Genomic DNA, 24,794 nt, shown 5'->3' with positions numbered 1-24,794 from the left:
GTAAGGCTTCCCCAGACAGCCATTTTGCTTTTTGCATTTCTTTTCCATGGGGATGGTCTTGATCCCTGTCTCCTTTATAATGTCACGAACCTCAGTCCATAGTTCATCAGGAACTCTGTCTATCAGATCTAGTCCCTTAAATCTATTTCTCACTTCCACTGTATAATCATAAGGGATTTGATCTGGGTCATACCTGAATGGTCTAGTGGTTTTCCCTACTTTCTTCAATTTAAGTCTGAATTTGGCAACAAGGAGTTCATGATCTGAGTCACATTCAGCTCCCAGTCTTGTTTTTGCTGACTGAGTAGGCTTCTCCATCTTTGGCTGCAAAGAATATAATCAATCTGATTTCAGTGTTGACCATTTTGTGATGTCCATGTGTAGAGTCTTCTCTTGTGTTGTTGGAAGAGGGTGTTTGCTATGACCAGTGTGTTCTCTTGGCAATATTCTGTTAGCCTTTGCCCTGCTTCATTCTGTATTCCAAGGCCAAATTTGCCTGTTACTCCAGGTGTTTCTTGACTTCCTACTTTTGCATTCTAGTCCCCTATAATGAAAAAGACATCTTTTTTTGGGTGTTAGTTCTAAAAGGTTTCGTAGGTCTTCAGCTTCTTCAGTGTTACTGGTTGGGGCATAGACTTGGATTATTGTGATATTGAATGGTTTGCCTTGGATATGAACAGAGATCATTCTGTTGTTTTTGAGATTGCATCCAAGTCTAAGGCTTGGCCTAGACTCTCCCTTTGTTCCCTGTGCAGCCTGAAAAATGGAAAATCATGAGATTGTAAATATTACTTTGTTGTTGGCCTCTGTGTCCTGAAATTTCTTGAGAGATCAATGATGCATTTAAAAAGTTTGAATAATTTTTTGTCCAACATACATTGTTATTTTATGTAGGAGGGCAATTTGCCTTCCAGAATCCTCCATCCTTCTGGATGTGGCAGTCTCCACTGAATTTCTCATTGCCAAGTTCAATAGCCTCTTTGTCACATTTTCTTTTATTTTTCACTTTGAACCAATACTCTACCCTTCTCCACTGTATTTTCTGCCCTGGGCAGATTATCTGTGTCGTATAAATCAAAGGACTTCTTTGCTCTCTGGCTCTTAGTTGGCCTAAGCAAGGCCCATAGCAAGTCCTGACTGGAGAGAGGAAGGTTTCACTAGTATATTCACTTTGTGAAAATTTATCAAGCTATACATTTATGGTCTCTGTACTTTTCTGAATGCAAGTTATATTTCAATAAAAAGTAAATATGAGAAATACATTCTTGAAGAGCTCTGTGCTTACAGTCCTCTGTAGGGTGAATATAATGATAGAGTATGTTGCAATAGGATGCGGTTCCCTGACACCTTTGGGAATAATGGAATTCTACAAAGTAGAAGTCAGGTGGCAGAACTTAACTATTACAAGCAAGGTAGGAACCATTACCACAATAAGTAACAGGGACAGTCCATAAAATCACACTCCAGGAGAAGAGTCTTCATTCTTAGAAACTGGAATTCATAAATCCCATATTAGCAGGGAGGGCTGAGTTGATTAATACAGTTCAAAATTTCATGCTTATAGAGAAATTCAACAAAGGGATATTCTAGATGCAAACAAAACAAATCTTATTGGTGATAGCCACCATGAGCAACAGCATGTCTTTAAATTTCATAACCAGAAAAGGGAGAACCTACTCCTGATACTCTTAAAATCAGAGAAACTGGTTTAATGATGACTACATTTGTTGGCTATTTAATTGTTTCCTTCTGAAAAACACTCATTAGGCGGTTCAAGATTATGTGTTTCATTAAATTAGGAGGAGTTATACCATAGCCCACTCCAATACTCTTGCCTGGAAAATCACATGGAGAGGAGCCTGGTAGGCTGCAGTCCATGGGGTCGCTAAGAGTAGGACACGACTGAGTGACTTCACTTTCACTTTTCACTTTCATGCATTGGAGAAGGAAATGGCAACCCACTCCAGTGTTCTTGCCTGGAGAATCCCTGGGACGAGGGAGCCTGGTGGGCTGCCATCTATGGGGTTGCACAGAGTTGGACACGACTGAAGCGACTTAGCAGCAGCAGCATACCATAGCACCTTCCACTCTCCAGTCTCACCACCTTGCTCCAAAGTGCTCTTAAGATGTTAAAACTGAAGGATCAAGTCTCAAGAACATGATGTGTGGGGGGTGATCTTTCAAAGGACATAAAATTTGGCACAGGTGCACTGTAATCTTTTAATCTTCTTTTATTTTTGTCATGAGGCTAGAATGATGCTGAATCCATCACCTTCAGAGGGCTTAGTGTCTCTCTCGTCCTCTTGCCCACTTTCTTTCCCTTCCCCTCTCTCTCAACCTCTGTTTCTCACATATATGTTCAATAAGTATTTGCTGACTCCAAAGAGCACAAGTTTTCAGATTCCTGGAAAGTAAGTGTTTAGTAATGAATATTTTTATCCTCCAGCTCTTTCATCATCATTTATTTAATGCATTTTCTGGAGAAAGGAAAAATTGTGTGAAGTCCTTACCATAGAATTTCATTATGATGTGAATGACGATACTGAAAACAGTTGAAAAGTAGTTAAAGAGGGTGAGCTTGATGTAGGCAGCAGTACTACTAGAAAACAGGAGGCTTCCGAGATACATGAGAGGAACAACAGACCAACCGTACAGCATAAAGATCATCACTGTGTCCAGAAAATGGAAATCTGTGACAAATGCATCCATTCCGCAGTACATGAACACTCCCTGAGACAGAGTGCAGAGGTAAAGAGCAAGGTGAAGGACACTGTGTAACAAGCTGCCAAGCCAGAAAACTTAGAAAACAGCAAGCACTGCTTTCATTAGTGCATAGATTCACTACTTAAATAATTTTACCCATTAAAAATAAGCCTGAGGTGAGCAATCTTTTTTTCAATAGAGGACTTTCATGAACAGAATGACTATATTTCCTTTTTTTTTTTCTTTTGGAAGAGCATCACTTTGTAGCACTCTCATGATTAAAATTAAAGTAACTGTGTCTACAGTAAGCCCAACTCTGAATTTTTCCAGAAAAAAAAGTGATCTAGTGCATAGATGATTTCTCTAAAGATTTTCTTGGGATGAAAACATGTGCATGTATGCACTCTCACCCTACCACATCACTCTGCTTGATGCCTTCCCTCCTCCCAAATTGTATGCAACTATTTTATATTGTCAAGTTAATCATGTTCCTATTATGGCTTGCAATTGTAATTAGCTTTTATTTTTTGTCTGGCTATTGATTGTGGAAACTGACAAACCTCTTTTACTATTGTAATTATGTAACTATTACTCACTTAATACCATTGTATGAATGGTCAACAGAAAAATAATAGAACTCTGTATCACCAAAACTAGGATCTACTAGAAAAACCTGTAATTACTTCTTAAAATCCAGATGCAAATCAAAATTATCTTAACATTTTTTTGAAAAATAAAAATGCTCAGGTATTGCTTTTTTTCTCCAGAACTCCAGATATGTTTCTAATGAGCAGTCATATTTAAAACCAACTGGACTATATGATGATCTTTTACTTTTATCTAGTTTGTTTTACTTTCTCTATTTCATATTCAGTGCTCCCATTTCATTTAGTTTATGTCTCCAGTTTCTCCACCTCTTTTTTTTCTTTGATGTTCTTTTTCAGCCTTTATCAAGTGTAGTAGAAAAGCTGTTGTATATATATATATATATAAACATGTATAACATATTACATTACAATCATAATATATAAATATATTAAAAAAAGATTTTCTCTGTGGCTGCTGTAGTATTATGCAGTCTCTTTGCATCACACCTCACATTTAGACTGTCTCCTTGACATCTATCTCAGGAACTCAAGGACATCCTCTTTCAATCAGTTCTCATTCCATTTGAGAATCAGTCAGGGAAGCATAAATTTAGAGTGGGCAGATTAGGAAGAAGGGAACCTCTAGAATTATTAAAGAAGATTATTTTCTAGTAACTTATAATCATTGGTAACTATAATTTCTCTAAAGATAGCAAGTTTGGCCCTTTTAAGCAATTACAAAATTATTTAGCAGGGCCACTAGTAAACAGAAAAAGTTAACTAAGAATAGCCACATTACAACACTGTGATGCTCTTGGAAGTAGTTTATACTTAAGCAATAATGTTTAAAGAAAATATATGAAGAGGATCAGCAATCTTGGGTGAAAACCAGCTTTAGCTATAGCTGGTTTTCCCCTAATCCAAGTAAGAGAAGTAAAAAGAGTATAGTCAGCAGGAAACCACAGGTAACCTACAAGCAGCTTCATTCCAAGGCTTATAATGTTTAGGGACATCTTAAATTAGAACTATTCCAAAGAAAATTTAAATTTCTACTTGGAAATATGAAGACATACCCTACTTTTAAATAGAATCTGACCCAACATAGTAAGAAAGAAAATTCTCCCCAAATTACTCTACATAAAAATAGCAACAGGATTTAAAAAAATTAGATAAGTTGATTTTACAGATTACATGTAAACAAACAAAACATATCAAGATAGCCAGGAAATTCTACAGAAGAAGGTTAAAGAGGGAAGTGAGGAAGGTCAATCCATAAAAATAATTAAATATATTATAAAACTGCCATAATTAAAACAGATTTGTAGTGGCATATTATAGACACATCATACAAAGGGAGAGTGAAAGTGAACGTCGCTCAGTTGTGTGTCTGACTCTTTGTGACCTGATGGATTATACAGCCCATGGAATTCTCCAGGCCAGAATACTGGAGAGGGTAGCCTTTCCCTTTTCCAGGGGGTCTTCCCAACCTAGGGATTGAACCCAGAACTCCTGCATTGCAGGCAGATTCTTTACCAGCTGGGCCACAAGGGAAGCCCTAAGATACTGAATATTGTTACATTATAGGATCTTGCCTCCTCTTGTTGGGTCCAAGGACAAATCTAGCTGGAGGCATTTTACAGAACCAGAGCAGAGTGAGGGAGTGTCTCATTTAAAACAACAAAGGGATAGCCAAGTCAGATAAATAAGCAAAGCTGAGAACCCATGGAGAACTCTATCTGAGAACGAAAAGGAATTTGGGAGGGGGAGAGCAAGACAGAAAGAGAAGAGAGAAAGAGAGAGAGAGAGAAACACACACACACACACACACACACACACACACACACACACACAGAGAACAAGTACTACCAGGCAAAAAGGATACAGAAGATATAAAGTGAAGTATGATGCTAAGACAGAGAGAACTACAAATATAAGAGTAGAAATAAGTTTAAAGTATGTTATTCAGGATGACTTTGAATATATAAATTACAATGCACTGAAGTAAGGCTAACCAGGGTTCTGAAATTGTACTAGCTGGGTGAAATTGGGTAAGTAAATTAGATCTGTGAGTCTTAATTTCCTTGACTACAAACATGGTGAATTAAATGTTGACTTGAATGTTTTTGAATGATATAACACACACACACAAAACATATGGCAAATAACTTCTCATGAGCCATAAATGGCAATATTGCTATAAGTATTAATAATGGATGGTCTTATTTATAGATATATTAACCAGAAAATGACAGCTAGGTGTGCTAGTCAAGTTTAAAGAACCAGAGAAAGAATGGATCCTTGGCATGGAGATGAAAATATGCAGGGTTTTATTCTTATTGATTTCAATACTGCATTGCATAGAGGGGAGATAGTAAAGAGATTGTGCTTAGATCAACTCCCCTATTCTTGTGGCAAAAGATGAGAATTGTGGTCCTCAAAAAGGATGGTGGTCTTCCCTAGTTATGCTAGTTGGCTAGTTAGCTGTGAGAAGAAACTGGCACTGAGAACACCAGCCAGAGTCTTGCACTGTGACAAGAAAGTGCTGCTCTGCTCTTTCAATTTTGGGGCATCGCTGTACACACTATTTTCTCACCACTACCATCTATGCCTCAACTGTTCTAGCCTCTGGTCCTTGCTGAGGAGCTGTTATACCTGGTGGGATGCACCTCTCCTTCATACCTAAGCCTAGGGCTCCAAACTGATCAAAAGTTTCTCCTTTTTCCTCAAAAAACTAATTTTACCTTTCCACGGTGTATATAGTTTGAATTAGGACTTGTTAGCTCATCTTTTATAGTAGAATTAGCCACCTATTTTATATGTCCTTTGCTGAGCAGTGAACTATTTGAGGGCTGAGACATTGTCTTACTCATATTTAAGTACACCAAATCTCTTGTAGCCACTCGCTATGGTGGCTCAGATAGTAAACCATTTGCCTGCAGTGCAAGAGGCCCAGGTTCAGTCCTTGGGTAGGGAAGATCTCCTGGGGGAGAAAAGGGCAACCCACTCCAGTATCTTGTCTGCAGAATTCCATGGACAGGGGAGCCTAGTGAGCTACAGTCCATAGGGTCGGAAAGAGTCAGACACAACTGAGTGACTAACGCTTTCACTTTCTTTTATAACTTTTGTACATAAAAAAACCCTTACCTCCTTTACTCATGTGTCTATCCCTTTAGTAACTATACAACTTCACATCTACCTCACCTTCAGATATGCATACAAAGTAAAAGACATTGCCAAGTTCACTAATGAGAAAATCATTACCTTAAAGGACACTGTAACATCCTTACATGCTTGCTCTTTAGTTTCAATATCTAAAATTGGGTGTCTGAGTCAAAGTTAGTTTTGCTTTGCAGATCTAGCCATTTTGGATTTGCGGCATGAATGGGAGACTGTGAATAGTAACGGAAACCCTCGCTTAAGTCATGATTCTAAATTGTGTGCTACAGTCCAGTTTTACCAGAGAGCTCAGCATTGGGAATTAGTGGCAATGACTTATCTATATGATTAGTGAGGGACAAATTACAAGTAATAGCTCTTTTCCCTTCAGTTTTGGGCCCTGGGCATTATGCTGAGCAATTACACGGGAAGCCAATTCAAGAGAGACTTTTCAAAGAAAAGTATTTTTTTCCAATTGAAAGAACATAAGGTAGTACATTTCCATAATGAGGTTTTCACAATATATTATTCTCTGGCATAATAAGCCAAAGTAGTTTCAAATTTCTTTAAGTTTTATTTCAGGATACAATTAATTGAATAGAAATTTCCTATGGGAGACATAAAAAAAAATTTAAGCCTTTGTACAAATTCAGCTGACACTCACCAGTAGGAAGCAGCAGGTAATGAAGAAGTAGATGAGATCCCAGAGCAAAGCAGAGAGCCAGTAAGTCAGTAAATAGACTCCACTCACAAACTGGATGTGCTTTGCTTTGGTGGCTCTCTCAGTCACTGTCTGAAGGCAAAAACTACCAATCACAACAGCCAGGCCAAAAGCCAAACATAATACTACTTGTGATCCATTTGTAGGCCTATGGAAAATGAAATAAAAGATGGAATAAATAAAGAAATAAAAGTATAACATGCTAATTTCAGTAGTTATTTTCAAATATACATTGCCACTTAACAAGGCTATATATCAAGGCTCAATTCCAGTAAAAGGAAAGTCAATCATACATACACTATGTTAGAACCATAATGAGGGAGAGGTTGAGGCTTGTTGGAGACTTTAATGGAAGCACTGGGGCCAGAAAGTAACATGAAAAGAACATTGTCGAACACCGCTAGGGATGTTGCAGCTGAATGGTATGCCTCATTATTGAAAAGAATAGTAAATACTGTATTGTTTTTCTCAACCTCAATGGAAAATGCCGTCAGGGAGAAGTCACGATACTCTTTACTTTCCTTTATGTATTTTATTACATTACCTAGAATAAATAAAGAAATTGATTAGTCAGTATGTGATAAGTCACCTACTACTTATGTCAAAGTGGAAAGACCAAAATTTTTTCCCATTGTCTCTTCCCTTTCCAATTCCTACAATGATTACTTCAAATCTCAAGAATTCTGCACTTCAGTAATCCCTACTATAAGTTTACAACTTGAAAAACAGTAAACTACTAGGAATTTCTTGCTCTATTTTTGTCTAAAATAAGCATAGTTTTTTTTTTTCAAAATTGTTTTGGTTCTTCTAGGTCATTTACATTTCCTCATACATTTGAGGATTGACTTGTCCATTTCAGCAAAAAAGTCTGCTGAAATTTTGATAGGAACTGCATTGACTGTATAGATCCATTTGGGGAAATTTTCTGTCTTAATGATATTCAGTATTCCAATCCATGATATGGAATATCTCTTCATGTATCTAGAGCTTTAATTTTCCTCAGAAGTATTTATAACTTTCAGTGTACAAGTCTTGCACCTCTTCTTACATTTATTTGTATGTACATTATTCTTTTTGATGCTGTTAAGTGAGTTTTGGTAATCTGTGTCCTCACCCCACCCCTTTAATCTTTCATCTAAGTTAGATTTAAAAAATTCCAGTCTGAAAAACCTCTGCCTTCTGATTGGATTGTTTAATGCATTTATATTTAATATAATTACTGATATTCTAGTATTTATAACTGACATTTTGCTTTGTGTTTTCTATATGTCTTATCTCCTTTTTGTTCTTCTATTGTGCAAGTATGCATTTTGTGTTAAATCTATATTTTATAGTGTACCAATTGTTGGTATCAATAATATACGGACCATTGTCAGCAAAGTGATGTCACTGCTTTTTAATATGCTGTCTAGGTTTATCATAGCTTTCCTTCCAAGGAGCAAACGTCTTTTAATTTCAAGGCTGCAGTCACCATCCACAGTGACTTTGGAACCTAAGAAAATAAAATATGTCACTGCTTTCACTTTTTCTGTTTTTTGTTTTACTATTTCACTTTTCCTATTTGCCATGAAGTGATGAGAGAGATGCCATGATTATATTTTTTTGAATGTTGAATTCAAGCCAGTTTTTTTCATTCTCCTCTTTTACCCTCTTCAAGATGTTCTTTAGCACCTCTCAATTTCTACCATTAGAGTGGTATCATCTACATATCTGAGGTTGTTGATATTTCTCCTAGCAATCCTGATTCCAGCTTGTGATTCAGCCAGCTTGGCATTTCACATGGTGTATTCTGTATAGAAGAAAATAACCAGGGTGACAATATACAGCCCTAATGTACTCCCTTCCCAGTGTGAACCAGTCAGTTGTTCTATCTCCGGTTCTAACTGTTACTTCTTGACCTGCATACAGGTTTCTTAGGAGACAGGTAAGGTGGTCTGGTACTCCAGTCTCTTTAAGAATTTTCCAAAGTTTGTTGTGATCCACAGTCAAAGGCTTTAGCATAGTCAATGAACCAGAAGTAGATGTTTTTCTGGAATTCCCTTGCTTTCTCTCTGATCAAACGAATGTTGGCAATTTGGTCTCTGGTTCCTCTGCCATTTCTAAACCCAGCTTGTTCACCTGAAAGTTCTTGGTTCATGTACTGCTGAAGCCTAGCTTAAAGCATTACCTAGCTTTGAGGATTACCTTGGTCTCATGTGAGATGAGTGCAATTTTGTGGTAGTTTGAACATTCTTTGACATTGTTCTTTGGGATTGGAATGAAAGCTGATGGTTTCCAGTCCTGTGGCCACTGCTGATTTTTCTAAATTTGCTGACATATTGAGTGTAGTGTTTCAACCGCATCATCTTTTAGGATTTGAAATAGCTCAGCTGGAATTCCATCACCTCCACTAACTTTGTTTGTAGTAATTCTTCCTAAGGCCACTTGACTTCACACTCCAAGATATCTGGCTCTAGGGGAGTGACCACACCATCGTGGTTATCTGGGTCATTAAGATCTTTTTTATATAGTTCTTTTGTGTATTCTTGTCACCTCTTTTTAGTCTCTTCTGCTTCTGTTCTATTCTTACCATTTCTGTCCTTTATCATGACCATCTTTGCATGAAATATTCCCTTGATATCTCCAATTTTCTTGAAGAGATCAATAGTCTTTTCCATTCTGTTGTTTTCCTTTATTTCTTTGCATTGTTCATATAAGAAAACCTTTTTATCTCTCCTTGCTATTCTCTGGAACTCTTCATTCAGTTATTTTTCCCATTCTCCCTTGCCTTTCACTTCTCTTCTTTCCTTTCCTCAGCTATTTGTAAAGCCTCCTCAATCAACCACTTTGACTTCTTGCATTTCTTTTCCTTTGGGATGGTTTTGATCACTGCCTCATGTACAATGTTATGAACCTCCAGCCATAGTTCTTTAGGCACTCTGTCTACCAGGTCTAATCCCTTAAATCAAATTCATCACCCTCAGTGTGTAATCACAATGGATTTGATTTAGGTCATACCCAAATGACTTGGTGGTTTTTCCTACCTTCTTCAATTTAAGTCTGAATTTTGCAGTAAGAAGCTCATGGTCTGACCCACAGTCAGCTCTAGGTCTTATTGCTGACTGTACAGAGCACCTCCTACTTCCAGTGCAATATGTTGTTTAGTGGTGTTTGGTTTTGAGCCATCTGAAAAGAATATAAAAATTTAAGTAGTCTTTTTATTATTTTTTGCCAACTCAACACTCTACTTCTAATATTCATCCATGCTGTTTTGGGTAAATTTTACATTTTTATTTATTACTATATGATATGTCATCATGTGAATATATCCAAATTTAAAAATTTTCTTTTTAATGACCTTTTTTTAGTTGATATTATTTTCCTCCTTTGCTTTCAAGATTTCCTTTTTGACTTTTATCTGTTAAATTATGTTGTGTTAGGTGTGATTTTTCAGTTTACCATACTTAGAATTCATTAAACTTCTTGTAGGTGAAGATTAATGTTTTCCATTATATTGGGGAAGTCTTCAGTCATTATTTCCTCAAATACTTTCCTGCCTTTTTATCAATCTCTTTGCCTCCTGGTTCTCCCATTATACCTGTGTTGGCATGCTTGATGTTGTTCCATGTATCAGAAGCTGTTCCTTCCCATCTTTCTGTTTCACTGATCAGATAATCTTTATTAACTATCTTCAATTTAGCAATTCATTTTTCTGCTAATTCAAATCGATCATTGGGTCCCTCTGGTGAAATTTTCATTTCAGTTATGTTTTCCAGCTACAGAATTTCCATTTGAAATTTTTATTTATATTTCTTCATTAAAATTCTCTTCTCGGAGAGATGAAGTTGCCATACATTCCTTTATTTTTTAAACATATTTCCTTTAGTATGTCAAAAATATTTGTAATAGCTGATTTATAGTCTTGATGCTTTCAAAATGTGGTCCTGGAGAAGACTCTTGGGAATCCCGTGGACAGCAAGATCAAAACAGTCAGTTGTAATGGAAATCAACTCTGAATATTCATTGGGAGGACTAATGCTGAAGCTCAAGCTCCAATATGTCAGCCACCTCATGTGACAGCTGACTCTTTGGAACAGACCCTGATACTGGGAAAGACTGAGGGCAGGAGAAGAAGGGGATGACAGAGGATAGGATGGTTGGATGGCATCATCAACTCAATGGACATGAGCAAACTCTTGGAGATAGTAAGTGTCAGGGAAGCCTGGTGTGCTGCAGTCCATGGGGTCACAAAGAGTTAAACATGACTGACTGCACAACAAATAGTCTCTGTATACTAAGTTCAACATTTGCCTTTCCTCAAGTGCATTTTCTACTGGCTTTCTTTCCCCCAGCATATGGGTAACACTCTTCTGTTTCTCTCTATTTTAGTTTTCTGGGACTGTCAAAATAAAGTACCATAGCCTGGGTGACTTAGCATAGTGTTTTTTCATAGTTCTAGAGGCTATTTCCAAGATCAAGGTGTTGGCAGGGTGAGTTTCTTCTGCAATCTCTCCCCGGGGGTCATAAATGGCGTTCTTGTCCTTGTGCTTTCACATGGTCTTTCCTCTATGTATGTATATTCGTGTCCTTATTGGTTCACAGCCTTTGGCTAAAATTGAGTTTAATTTCAGCCTCTTAACAGGAGACCAATCACTGGATAAAGGTCTGCTCTAATAATCTCACTTTAATTACTTCTTTTTTTTCTTTAATATATATATATTTTTAATTGAAGTTTAGTTGATATACAATGTTTTGGATTCACAGCAAAATGATTCAGTTGTACATATACACATATATTATTTTTCATATTATTTTTCATTATAGGTTATTACAAGATATTGACTACAGTTGCTTGTGCTATACAGTAAACATTCCTTGCTTGTTGTGTATCTATTTTTTTTTTAAAATTAGAAATCTACCTTTCTATTCATAGTAAGGCAAACAAGTAGAATAAAAATGTTAAATATTTTAGCTAGGCAGAAATTAATATTTTATAAAATACATATATTATATATACTATATATATGTGTATATATATATGTGTATATATATACACATATGTGTATATATATATATATATATATATACATATTGGAGAAGGCAATGGCATCCCACTCTGGCACTCTTGCCTGGAAACTCCCATGGGTGTGTGTGTGTGTGTGTATGTGTGTGTGTGTGTTACAAGAATGCAAAAGCTTTTCTACTATGCTTGATAAAGGCATAAGAAAGGGCATCAAAAAAAGAGATAAGAGATCAAGAAATTGGAAAACATAAATGAAATGAAATGGGAGCACTGAATATGAAATAGAAAAAGTGGAACAAACTAGATGAAAATAAAAGATAATCATATAGTCCAGTTTTGCTATACATAGCTGCTCATTAGAAACACATCAGGATCTTTGGAGACAAAAGCAATATCTGGACATTTGTATTTTTCAAAAAATTCCAAGGTAATTCTGCTGTGCATCTGGATTTTAAAAAGTGATTACAGGTTTTTCTATTACAGTTTTTTTTTTGGTGATATACAATTCTATTTTTTTTTATTGACCAATCATGATACAATTGTATTAAGTAAATAATATTAATAGTGACATAATCACAATAATAAAAGATGTTTATCAGCTTCCACAATCAATAGCCAGACCAAAAAAATAAAAGATAATTATATTGCAAGCCATAATGGGAACATGATTAACCTAATGATATAGAATAATTACATACAATTTGGGGGTTAAGTAGAGTGATGTGGTATGTGCTAAGCTGCTTCAAATGTGTCCAACTCTTGGCAAGCCCATGGACTGCAGCCCACCAAGCTCCTCTGTCCATGGGATTCTCCAGACAAGAACACTGGAGTGGGTTGCCATTTTCTACTCCAGGGGATCTTCCTGATCCAGGGATCAAATCCATGTCTCTTATGCCTCCTGCAGTGGCAGGTGGGTTCTTTACAACTAGCATGACATTGGAAGTCCTAATTATCGATAAGTATCATCCTACTACACTTTTCTTAATTGTTTTGAGTTTATTTTGTGTAAGTTTTTTCCTTCTCTTGTGTTTTCTGCCTAGAGAAGTTCCTTTAGCATTTGCTGTAAAACAGGCTTGGTGATGCTGAATTCTTCTAACTTTTGCTTGTCTGGAAAGCTTTTGATTTCTCCATCAAATCTGAACAAGAGTTTTGCTGGGTAGAATATTGTTGGTTGTAGCTTCTTCACTTTCATCACTTTAATATATGTCATTCAATTTGGCTTATAGAGATTCTGTTGAGAAATCAGCTATTAACCTGATGGGAGTTCCATTGTATGCTATTTATCGTTTTTCCCTTATTGCTTTTAATATATTATCTTTGTATTTATATTTTGTCAGTTTGACTACTATGTGTCAGTGTTTCCCTCCATGGTTTTATCTTGCCTGGGACTCTCTGCATTTTCTGGACTTGGTTAACTATTTCCTTTCCCATGTTAGGGAAGTGTTCAGCTACTATGCCTTCAAATATTTTCTCAAGTCCTTTCTCTCTCTCTTCTTTTGGGATCCCCATAATGTAATTGTTGGTGCATTTAATGTTGTCCCAGTCATCTCATAAGCTGTTTCATTTCTTTTCCTTTTTTTCCCCCTTTATTTGTTCCATGGCAGTGTTTTCCACCATTTTGTCCTCCAGGTCACTTCATTCTTCTGCCTCAGTTATTTTGCTGTTGATTCCTTCTAGTGTATTGTTCATCTCTGTTTGTTTGTTCTTTAGTTCTTGAAGGTCTTTGGTAAACATTTCTTGCATCTTCTCCATTCTGTTTCTGAGATCCTGGATCATCTTCACTATCATGATTCTGAATTCTTTTCCTGTAAGGTTGCTTATCTCTACTTCATTTAATTGTTGTTCTGGGGTTTTATCTTATCCCTTCACCTGGGACATAACTCTCTGCTTTTTCATCCTGATTAACCTTCTGTAATGTGGTTTTTGTTCTAACACTGTGGAATTGTGGTTCTTTTGGCTTCTTCTGTCTGCCCTTTGGTGGATGAGGCTAAGAGGGTTGTGTAAGCTTCTTGATGGGAGAGACTGGTGGTAGGAAAAACTGGGTGTTGCTCTGGTGGGTGTTTCTCAATAAAGCTTTAACACAATTATCTGCTGATGGGTGTGGTTGTATTCCCTTTCTGTTTGTTGTTGGACCTGGGGCGACCCAGCCCTGGGGTCTATGGGCTCTATGGTAGGGTTAATGGTGATCTCCAGGAGTTCTTATACCAAGCAGGACCTTAAAGGACTGCTGTTGCCGATGCCTCCATCCTTGTGGTGAGCACTTACTGACCCATGCCTCCACAGGAGAACCTCCAACACTAGCAGGTAGGTCTGGGTCAGTCTCCTGTGGGGTCACTGCTCCTTTCCCCTGTGTCTTGGTTACAGCAAAATTGTTTTTTCCCTCCAAGAGTGAAGTCTCTATTTCTTCCAGTTGTGTGGAAATCCTATAACTAAATTCTTCTGGCCTTCAAGGTCAAATTCCCTGTTGATTCCCAGTTCCTTTGTCAGATTCCCAGGTTGTGGAGGCTGATGTGGGGCTCAGAACCTTTGCAACAGTGGGAAAGTTTTTTTGGGGATTGTTCTCCAGTTTGTGGGTCACCCACCTGGCAGGTATGGGATTTGATTTTATTGTGATTGTGCCCCTCCTACTATCTTGTGGCTTCTTGTCTTTGGACATGGATGACTTTTTCTGGTGGTTCCCATGCCCTCCTGTCAATGATTGTTCAACAACTAGTTGTGATTCTGGTCCTCTTAAAGGAGGAGATGAGTTCACATCCTTATACTCTGCAGTCTTGAACCAGAAGCCCACCTTTTTCTCAATCTCCCTGTTTTTAGAGGAGCCCCTTACTTCCTCCCACATCTATGCCTGGCATCCCTGAATCCAGAGTTCCTCTGATTCTATGGTTCTAACCTCATCTGCACATTGGAACCACTCTTGAAGACTTTTAAATTAATTACTTTTTAAAAGATCTAATATCCAAATATAGTCACATTTTGAGATATTGAAGGTAGGGCTTAGCATATGAATTTTGAAGGGACACAATTCAGCCCATTACTTTTTCTCTTCTCATTCTGTTGTTGTTGAAAACTGGGCATATAGGATAGTGTATCAATTCTGGTATCTGAACTTCCCTGTGTATTGTTACTGTTAATTTTGTTGTTGTTGCTGCTACTCATTTGCTTAATGACTTCTGTGGACAGTTCTGTAGATTCAGTATTCTCTACAGTATGCAGCCACTTATTTCTCTGATGAACTTAAAAAAAAAATTCTGGCCTTTAAGCCTGGCTTCTAGGGGTCAGTCTTAAATCAATATAATTTAGCAATTAGCTAAAAGATTCTTTTAAATGTCTAGAGCCAGTAAGTCTACCACCCTTGGCCAAGGAGATCTTTGAACAAAGGCACACCTTCCAACTTCAGGCAGCTTACAACTCAGCCTCAACTTTCACTGCTTGCCTGTGTAGGGCCTCAACATCAACTAGAAGTAAGTGACTGGATTCTTCTCATTTCCTAGGTTATTTCTGGCCATGCATACTACCATTCTGAGCTTTCTAGGTCTGCAGGAATATCAGGACTTTAAAGTCCACTGTGGTCATCTAGCTCTCCAGGTATTCCTTTAAAATTGCTTTCTGGGTAAGCTCTTATTTGGCCCAACTGAAAGCACAGCCTTAGCTACCTGTGGTGCTATTACCAGCGGATTTCTATTGCTTTAAATAATTCCCTGGAGTTAGGGATTTTCCTAAAGAGTTGAGCCCTAATTTAAATTCAATAAGAATAATGCCTTGGGAATATAGTTTTTCAAAGAGCTTCTATTTCAGTCAAAGTCGTGACAATCCTTATAAATGGGACTTTTAACAGGGCTCTGAAGAGATCAGTTCTTTCCATCAACTGTGAGGTTCCGGCTTTCATGGATACCACACCACTGAGGGGAGGGAGACCCATAGGAACTGTTGTTATTCAGTCACTAAGTTCTGTCCGACCCTTTGCAACCCCATGAACTGCAGCATGCCAGGATTTCCTGTCCTTCATTTTCTTCTAGAGTTTGCTCAAACTCATGCCCATTGAGTGAATGATGCCATCCAAGCATCTTATCGTCTGTTGCCCTCATCTCCTCTTACCCTCAGTCTTTCCCAGCATAAGGGTCTTTCCCAGTGAGTTGGCTCTTCACATTAGGTGGCCAAAGTATTGGAGCTTCAGCTTCAACATCAGTCCTTCCAATGAATATTCAGGGTTGATTTCTTTTAGGACTGACTGGTTTGATCTCCTTGCTGCTGTCTAATGGACTCTCAAGAGGCTTCTCCAGCACCATAGTTTGAAAGCATCAATTCTTCAGTGCTCAATCTTCTTAGTGGTCTAAATTCTTACATCAGTACATAACTGCTAGAAAACCCATAGCTAGGAATAGTTAAAATGCTACAGATTTTACTATTATTTTTTTAATAGAGATTCAGTAGTTTTAAAAATAGACACTTTTTAGCTTGTTCTGTGCTTTTGCTTAATTTCCAATATTGTAAGTTGGTTGATTTTTAAGAATTATTTTCTAAGTATTTCTGTTGCTTTTGTGGAAGAGTGGACCATTCAATCATACAAAGAATTCAAAATTCTCCATCCACTAGGTTTTGGCCTAATTTATGGGCTTTCTAGGTGGTCCTGTGGTAAAAAAAGATTTCCTGTCAATGTAGGAGATGCAAGAGGTGCAGGTTTGTGTTAGGGTTAACAAGGGACTATAGTATATTGTTTAAAAATGGCCCATTATGGTTACCTGACAAACAAGGGATGAAGTCACAGTGGCCACATTGCCCTGTGGCATCCTGTTTTTTCCTTAAAGTGATATCCTGTTTTTCCCTGCTGGTGCCAGTTTCTCAAGACTACGTGACCACCTGACCACGAGACCTCTCTGCATGATCACAAGACCCCAGCTTTGTGCTAAAGATAAACAAAGGCCCCCTCCCTTCAGGGCACAATTTCCCATTGATAAGGTATAAGAAGGGTTGGCTGTAAAGGGAGAACACTGGTTTCTCTCTAAAGCCAGTAACTTGCTTTCTTCCTATTATAAATCTTTCTCTGCCTGACTGCCCAGCTCATTCTCTTTTTCTCCACACTCGGCTTACGGTTTGATCTCTGGGCTGGGAATATTCCCTGGAATAAGAAATGGTAACGCACTATAGTGTTCTTGCCTGGAAAATTCCATGGACACAGGAGCCTGGTGCACTACAGTCCATGGGGTCACAAAGAATTGGACATGACTGAGCACACATGCTTTACACATAAATGGACCAAAAAAAAAAAAAAAGCTACATAAAAGGGTTGCTTTTAGCATTTAGAAACATAATGCAGAAAAATTGTTCAGTATATTCACAGTTCTGACCAAAAGTAAACATTGAACAAATGAGTACAGCTATTTGTACTATCTTCAAAATAGTAGTTCTGAAAAATCAATCTATTAAGTCTTCAGCCATCTGTTTTTAGAAAGATCAATATTGTAAAGGAGCACCTTCAGATCTTGGAACTATTTTACCCTGTGAGAGCTTAGAGAAGCATTTTTATATCCTGCTCAGAATATAGATTTGTATGCTAAATTTCACAACAACATAGTATTTTGGCTCTTTTACTCATCCTTTGAAAGGTGATACAATTAGCTGAAAGACCAATAGCCAGAATGGTTCCATTAATTATCAACTTACATCATGAGAAACGCTGGACTGGAAGAAACACAAGCTGGAATCAAGATTGCCAGGAGAAATATCAATAACCTCAGATATGCAGATGACACCACCCTTATGGCAGAAAGTGAAGAGGAACTCAAAAGCCTCTTGATGAAAGTGAAAGAGGAGAGTGAAAAACTTGGCTTAAAGCTCAGCATTCAGAAAATGAAGATCATGGCATCCGGTTCCATCACTTCATGGGAAATAGATAGGGAAACAGTGGAAACAGTGTCAGACTTTATTTTTTTGGGCTCCAAAATCACTGCAGATGGTGATTGCAGCCATGAAATTAAAAGACGCTTACTCCTTGGAAGGAAAGTTATGACCAACCTAGATAGCATATTCAAAAGTAGAGACATTACTTTGCCGACTAAGGTTCATCTAGTCAAGGCTATGGTTTTTCCTGTGGTCACGTATGGATGTGAGAGTTGGACTATGAAGAAGGCTGAGCGCCGAAGAATTGATGCTTTTGAATTGTGGTGTCGGAGAAGACTCTTGAGAGTCCCTTGGACTGCAAGGAGATTCAACCAGTCCATTCTGAAGGAGATGAGCCCTGGGATATCTTTGGAAGGAATGATGCTAAAGCTAAACTCTAGTACTTTGGCCACTTCATGCAAAGAGTTGACTCATTGGAAAAGACTCTGATGCTGGGAGGGATTGGGGGCAGGAAGTGAAGGGGACGGCAGAGGATGAGATGGTTGGATGGCATCACTGACTCGATGGACATGAGTCTGAGTGAACTCCAGGAGTTGGTGATGGACAGGGAGGCCTGGCGTGCTGTGTTTCATGGGGTCGCAAAGAGTCGGACACGACTGAGTGACTGAACTGAACTGAACTTTGTGCCCAGCTGCCGTAAAGTGTACATTTTTGATCTTTGATTTAGCTGCCTCTAAGACACCACCCTTATGGCAGAAAGTGAAGAGGAACTAAAAAGCCTCTTGATGAAAGTGAAAGAGGAGAGTGAAAAAATTGGCTTAAAGCTCAACATTCAGAAAACGATCATGTCATCTGGTCCAGTCACTTCATGGGAAATAGATGGGGAAACAGTGGAAACAGTGTCAGACTTTATTTTGGGGGGCTCCAAAATTGCTGCAGATGGTGATTGCAGCCATGAAATTAAAAGACGCTTACTTCTTGGAATGAAAGTTATGACCAACCTAGATAGCATACATCAATCAGATAATAGAGATCTATACAAGCTGAATATATCAAAATATATGTGTATGGTAAATGAAGTAATCTTTTCTTCCACTAGAGACCTAAAATATCTCTTGTCCATATTTTATTGGCACACTGCATTAGTAACTTCCAGTTTTACAGAATGTCATGCTGATACAGCTTAAAAGATGGATTAAATATAACTTGACTTTATAAAGAATTCTGTGGCTAACTCTGGTATAAATTGAGCATGAAATGAATTTATTACTGCAAAGCATATAAATAAAACCCATTATAAACTAGGAAAAAAAAAAAAAAAGCAGAGACATTACTTTGCCAACAAAGGTCCACCTAGTCAGGGCTATGGTTTTTCCAGTAGTCATGTATGGATGTGAGAGTTGGACTGTGAAGAAGGCTGAGTGCTGAAGAATTGATGCTTTTGAACTGTGGTGTTGGAGAAGACTCTTGAGAGTCCCTTGGACTGCAAGGAGATCCTAGCAGTCCATCCTAAAGGAGATCAGTTCTGGGTGTTCATTGGAAGGACTGGTGCTAAAGCTGAAACTCTAATACTTTGGCCATCTGATGCAGAGTTGACTCATTGGAAAAGACCCTGATGCTGGGAGGGATTGGAGGCAGGAGGAGAAGGGGACAACAGAGTATGAGATGGCTGGATGGCATCAATGATTCGATGGAAAAGAGTTTGAGTAAACTCCGGGAGTTGGTGATGGAGGGAGGCCTGGCATGCTATGATTCATGGGGTTGCAGAGTCAGACATGACTGAGTGACTAAACTGAAGATACTGGTAGTTAGTAGGAAAAGAAAGAAATGGGCAGCTAGATAGCATAGTTAACTTCCTTCTTTGCAAGTGATACACATAGGTCTTCATATAGCAGCGGTCTCTTTTTTCCTACAGGTCTTACCTTGTACTTCCCGAAGTTCTTGATTCTTAAGCTTTAAAAAAATCTCAAGGTTCTTTATGAGATTTAGAGCCAAAACAGAATTCCCAGAAATTGAGTAAGGTACAATTGTTTGACCATATTGACTTAAGTCCATTTCTCTGGCAGGCATAATATAATACAAGTTTAGAGTTGTTAAAAGGTAAGTAGTGACAAACAAAATTATTGATATATGTAGCAATGTCAACTTCCAACTGCGCCAATTGAATAGTGCTCTCTTTAAAAACATGGAATGAAATTGTTGGCGGTAAAGTGGAAACTAAAAAGAGGAGAAGAACATAGCATCAGAATTACTCGTGATCCAAGGAAGATATTCAAACTGAAATTCAATGCTCAAAATTTTTATAGCAAAAGATAAACACATATTATACAAATATATTCTTGAATTTAACCAAAGAAAACAAAATGGTATGGAAAATTTATTTGTATAAGGTAGTAAGGGAAAAGACAACATCTGGTTTCTTACCTAACTACACTGAAAGTCTTGTCAAGGTGATTTTATTCATTAATATATTTGTATTACTTCTGATTGGAAAAATTATATTTATTTATTTAATTTAACATCAAACCATAATCTTTCCATCTCTCTTTTTTAAGGGAAATATCCCCATAAAACTTGTATACAACTACTATCTTTTCCTTTATTTAGTATACTAACAATGGTTCATAGTGAGAAAATGCCCCTAATCTGATCAACTAATATCTTCTAAAAGTAACTCTTGGGCCTTGTTAGAACCAAATAAAGGGAAAATTTATTAGAAAATGAAGAGAACCTCTCAGTGATTCTGAGAAATAACTATGGTGAAAGTGACATAGCTGTGATCTTTATCTAAAACCCATTTCTCCTGAATCAGGAAACTAATGGAGTTGTGGTACAGACTGTTCCTTATCTCCTTGACTCTCCTATGGCCATACTCCAAACATCTTTTAAATTCAGGTAGTATATACACCCAAGCCAAATATACTAGTTTTACCTTTTAGTGAATATACTCACCCCAGTATTAAATTTAATGTTAGCAATTTCATTTAATCTGGGAATAACTGATCCTTCATAATTTCTGAACATGCTCCTACTCTTATTCTTGTTTTGTTCTCTTTGGCTTATCGAAACAGAAGACTGAGTAGCTTGAATCTCCGTTTCAGAATCTGCCAGCTTATTGACCCTAAATACACATATATACACACAAAAAGCACAAAATATTTTACTTTGACTATACCTTCAATCTATTTTATTTGTCAAATAGCAAACAAATTTCCAAATTTGGAGGATTCCTTGATCTTTCTTACTGATTTTTAAGTATATTGTATAAAAGCAGTATGATAATGTGAAAGTGAAAGTATTAGTCACTCAGTCCTGTCCAATTCTATGTGACCCCATGGACAGTAGCCCTCTAGTCTCCTCTGTCCATGGGGTTTTCCAGGCAAGAATACTGGAGTGGGATTCCATTCCCTTCTTCAGGGGATCTTCCTCATCCAGGGATTGAACCCTGGTCTCCCACATTACAGGCAGATTCTTTACCATTTGAGCCACCAGGGAAGTCCAAGTATAATAATAATGGCTCTCAATAAACCAGTCAGAGGACTGATGCCAATTCATGGTAAAGTTTCTACCATTCTGTGGTAAGATGAGAAACACAATTATAACATATTGTGTTTCATTAAATGGAATTTATTCAAGTTAAAGCACTTATCTTAAATCAAAGATAATAACTCTCCTTTGGATGTTAAGGTGTTCTTTATGTTATAAAATGACAGGGACTTTGGATAGTAGGTTTTTTTTTTTTTTAAAATCCTTACATTTTCCATTTAGTGCCTATGTCCAAAGCTGTGTCTTTTGGTATGGATGCTTAAGAAGAATGAAAAAATATACACAAGTAATTATAACTTAAGGAAAAAAATTCTGTCATTTTTCTAAACTTTTTATTCTTCATATTTTATTTATTGGTAATAATTTCAATTAGGAAAACACTACAAAATATAAAAAAATGAAAGAAAAATAGTTCCAATACCTAGAGACAACCCTGATGAAAAATTCTTCCCCACACATAGACATACTCTCTTACAAGCATATGAATTGTTTTTAGTCTATTTACATGTAGTGTAATTAGTGATATATTTGAGTTTATATCTAACATCTTGCCATTTACTTTCTATTTATCTTCTTTTTATTTTCCAATTTAAGTGTGATTGACAAGTGAAAATTATAAATATTAAAGGTACAGAATATGATTTTCAAAAAGTTTTTACTTGAGTATATTAGCTTTGTAGCTCAGCTTGTCAAGAATCTTCCTGCAATGAGGGAGACCTGGGTTTGATCCCTGGGGTTGGGAAGATTCCCCTAAAGAAGGGAAAGGCTACCTATTCCATTTTCTGGCCTAGAGAATTCCATGGACTATGTAGTTTATGGGGTTGCAAAGATTCAGACATAACTGAGTGACTTTCGCTTTCACTTTCTTAGTAGCTATACAATGTTGTGCTAGTTTCTACTGTATAGCAAAATGAATAGATTATACATATACATAAGTAGCAAAAGGCAAAATAGGCAAATTGTACTTCATGAAAATTAAAAACTTTCATGCATCAAAAGACAATATCCACAGAGTAAAAACACAACCTATAGTTTTAGTTCTTACATTTCGGTCTTCGATCCAGTTTGAATGGTGTTAAGTACGTTCTACAGTTTTCCACAAGTACAGAATGGTGACTATAATCAATAATTTTGTATTGTAAATTTGAAATGATGTAGAAAAGTAGATCTCAAGTGTTCTTACCAAAAAAGAAAATGGTAACTGTATGAGGTGATGGATATGTTAATTAGCTTTATTGTGGTTACTATTTCACAATGTATACACATATAAGAACATCATGTTCTATGCTGTATAGCACAGGGAACTCTACTTAATGCACTGTGGTGACCTAGATGGAAGGAGGTCCAAAGGAGAGGGCTGCTACTGCTGCTAAGGCGCTTCAGTCATGTCCAACTCTGTGCAACCCCATAGACGGAAGCCCACCAGGCTCCCCCGTCCCTGGGATTCTCCAGGCAAGAACACTGGAGTGGGTTGCCATTTCCTTTCCAATGCATGAAAGTGAAAAGTGAAAGGGAAGTCGCTCAGTTGTGTCCGACTCTTAGCAACCCCATGGACTGCATCCTACCAGGCTCCTCCATCCATGGGATTTTCCAGGCAAGAGTACTGGAGTGGGCTGCCATTGCCTTCTCCGAAAAGAGAGGGAGATATAGGTATTTGGACCCTTACTTAACACCATTCAAAATAGGTCAAAGACCAAAAACTATAAAACCCTTAGAAGAAAACATAGGACAAAAGACTCACAACATTGTATTTGCTAATGATTTCTTGTTTATGATACTAAAGGCATAAGTAACAAAAGACAAAATAAGCAAATTGTACTTCACAAAAATGAAAAACCTTCATGCATCAAAGACAATCTCCACAGAGTGAAAATGCAATTTATAGAAAAGGATAATGTATCTGCCAGTCATATGTCTAGTAAAGAATTAACGTCAAGAATATATTAGGGTGGTGCAAAAGTAATTGTGGTTTTGCATTGTTGAAATTTGCTGTTTGATATTAGAATACATTCTAAATAAATGTGGTTATGTTACACATCATTTTAATGCACATTTCTCACTATATGCTTTTTTGCTAATGACTTATTCCTTACTCTTTATTTTATATTTATTTTGGACTATGGAAGTGATGTTAGACAAAAAGTAAACTCAAGAGCTTTTTTAATTTGAGTTGAAAATGGGTCATAAAAGCAGCAGAGACAACTCACAACATCAACAGTCCATTTGACCCACTAACTGCTAATGAATGTACAGTGCAATTGTGGTCCAAGAAGTGTTGCAAAGGAGATGAGAGCCTTGAAGATGAGAAGCATAGTGGCCAGCCATCAGAAGTTGACAACAACAAATTGAGAGCCATCACTGAAGCTGATCCTCTTCAGTTCAGTTCAGTTGCTCAGTCGTGTCCGACTCTTTGCGGCCCCATGAATCGCAGCACGCCAGGCCTTCCTTGTCTAACACCAACTCCCAGAGTTCACTCAGATTCACGTCCATTGAGTCTGTGATGCCATCCAGCCATCTCATCCTCTGTCGTCCCTTCTCCTCCTGCCCCCAATCCCTCCCAGCATCAATCTTTTCAAATGAGTCAACTCTTTGCATGAGGTGGTCAAAGTACTGGAGTTTCAACTTTAGGATCATTTCTTCCAAAGACATCCCAGGACTGATCTCCTTCAGAATGGACTGGGTGGATCTCTTTGTAGTCCAAGGGACTCTCAAGAGTCTTCTCCAACACCACAGTTCAAACGCATCAATTCTTCAACGCTCACCCTTCTTCACAGTCCAACTCTCACATCCATACATGACCACTGGAAAAACCGTAGCCTTGACTAGATGGACCTTAGTCGGCAGAGTAATGTCTCTACTTTTGAATATGCTATCTAGGTTGGTCATAACTTTTCTTCCAAGGAGTAAGCGTCTTTTAATTTCATGGCTGCAGTCACCATCTGCAGTGATTTTGGAGCCTAAAAATAAAGTCTGACACTGTTTCCACTGTTTCCCCATCTATTTCTCATGAAGTGATGGGACCGGATGCCATGATCTTCATTTTCTGAATGTTGAGTTTGAAGCCAACTTTTTCACTCTCCTCTTTCACTTTCATCAAGAGGCTTTTTAGTTCCTCTTCACTTTCTGCCATAAGGGTGGTGTCATCTGCATATCTGAGGTTATTGATATTTCTCCTGGCAATCTTGATTCCAGCTTGTGTTTCTTCCAGTCCAGTGTTTCTCATGATGTACACTGCATACAA

The 24,794-nt window shown here is 37.6% G+C and overlaps 1 protein-coding gene across 1 annotated transcript in view; it reads right to left on the bottom strand.

Moving 5' to 3' along the window:
* LOC101114079 (phospholipid-transporting ATPase ABCA3-like) overlaps nucleotides 1-24,794 on the bottom strand; it is a 272,511-nt gene that overhangs the window by 87,804 nt on the left and 159,913 nt on the right. The window contains exons 17-21 of the mRNA XM_042240680.1: nucleotides 20,960-21,128; nucleotides 19,930-20,224; nucleotides 7,465-7,711; nucleotides 7,111-7,315; nucleotides 2,511-2,730 (exon numbers count right to left, since the gene is read on the bottom strand). Coding sequence (XP_042096614.1) covers nucleotides 2,511-2,730; nucleotides 7,111-7,315; nucleotides 7,465-7,711; nucleotides 19,930-20,224; nucleotides 20,960-21,128 — 1,136 coding nt within the window. The remainder of the gene's footprint in view (nucleotides 1-2,510; nucleotides 2,731-7,110; nucleotides 7,316-7,464; nucleotides 7,712-19,929; nucleotides 20,225-20,959; nucleotides 21,129-24,794) is intronic.

This window comes from Ovis aries, chromosome 24 (assembly GCF_016772045.2).
Source record: "Ovis aries strain OAR_USU_Benz2616 breed Rambouillet chromosome 24, ARS-UI_Ramb_v3.0, whole genome shotgun sequence".
NCBI lineage: Eukaryota > Metazoa > Chordata > Mammalia > Artiodactyla > Bovidae > Ovis > Ovis aries.
The sequence above is the reverse complement of the archived record's forward strand: the minus strand, read 5'-3'. Positions and strand labels throughout refer to the sequence as shown.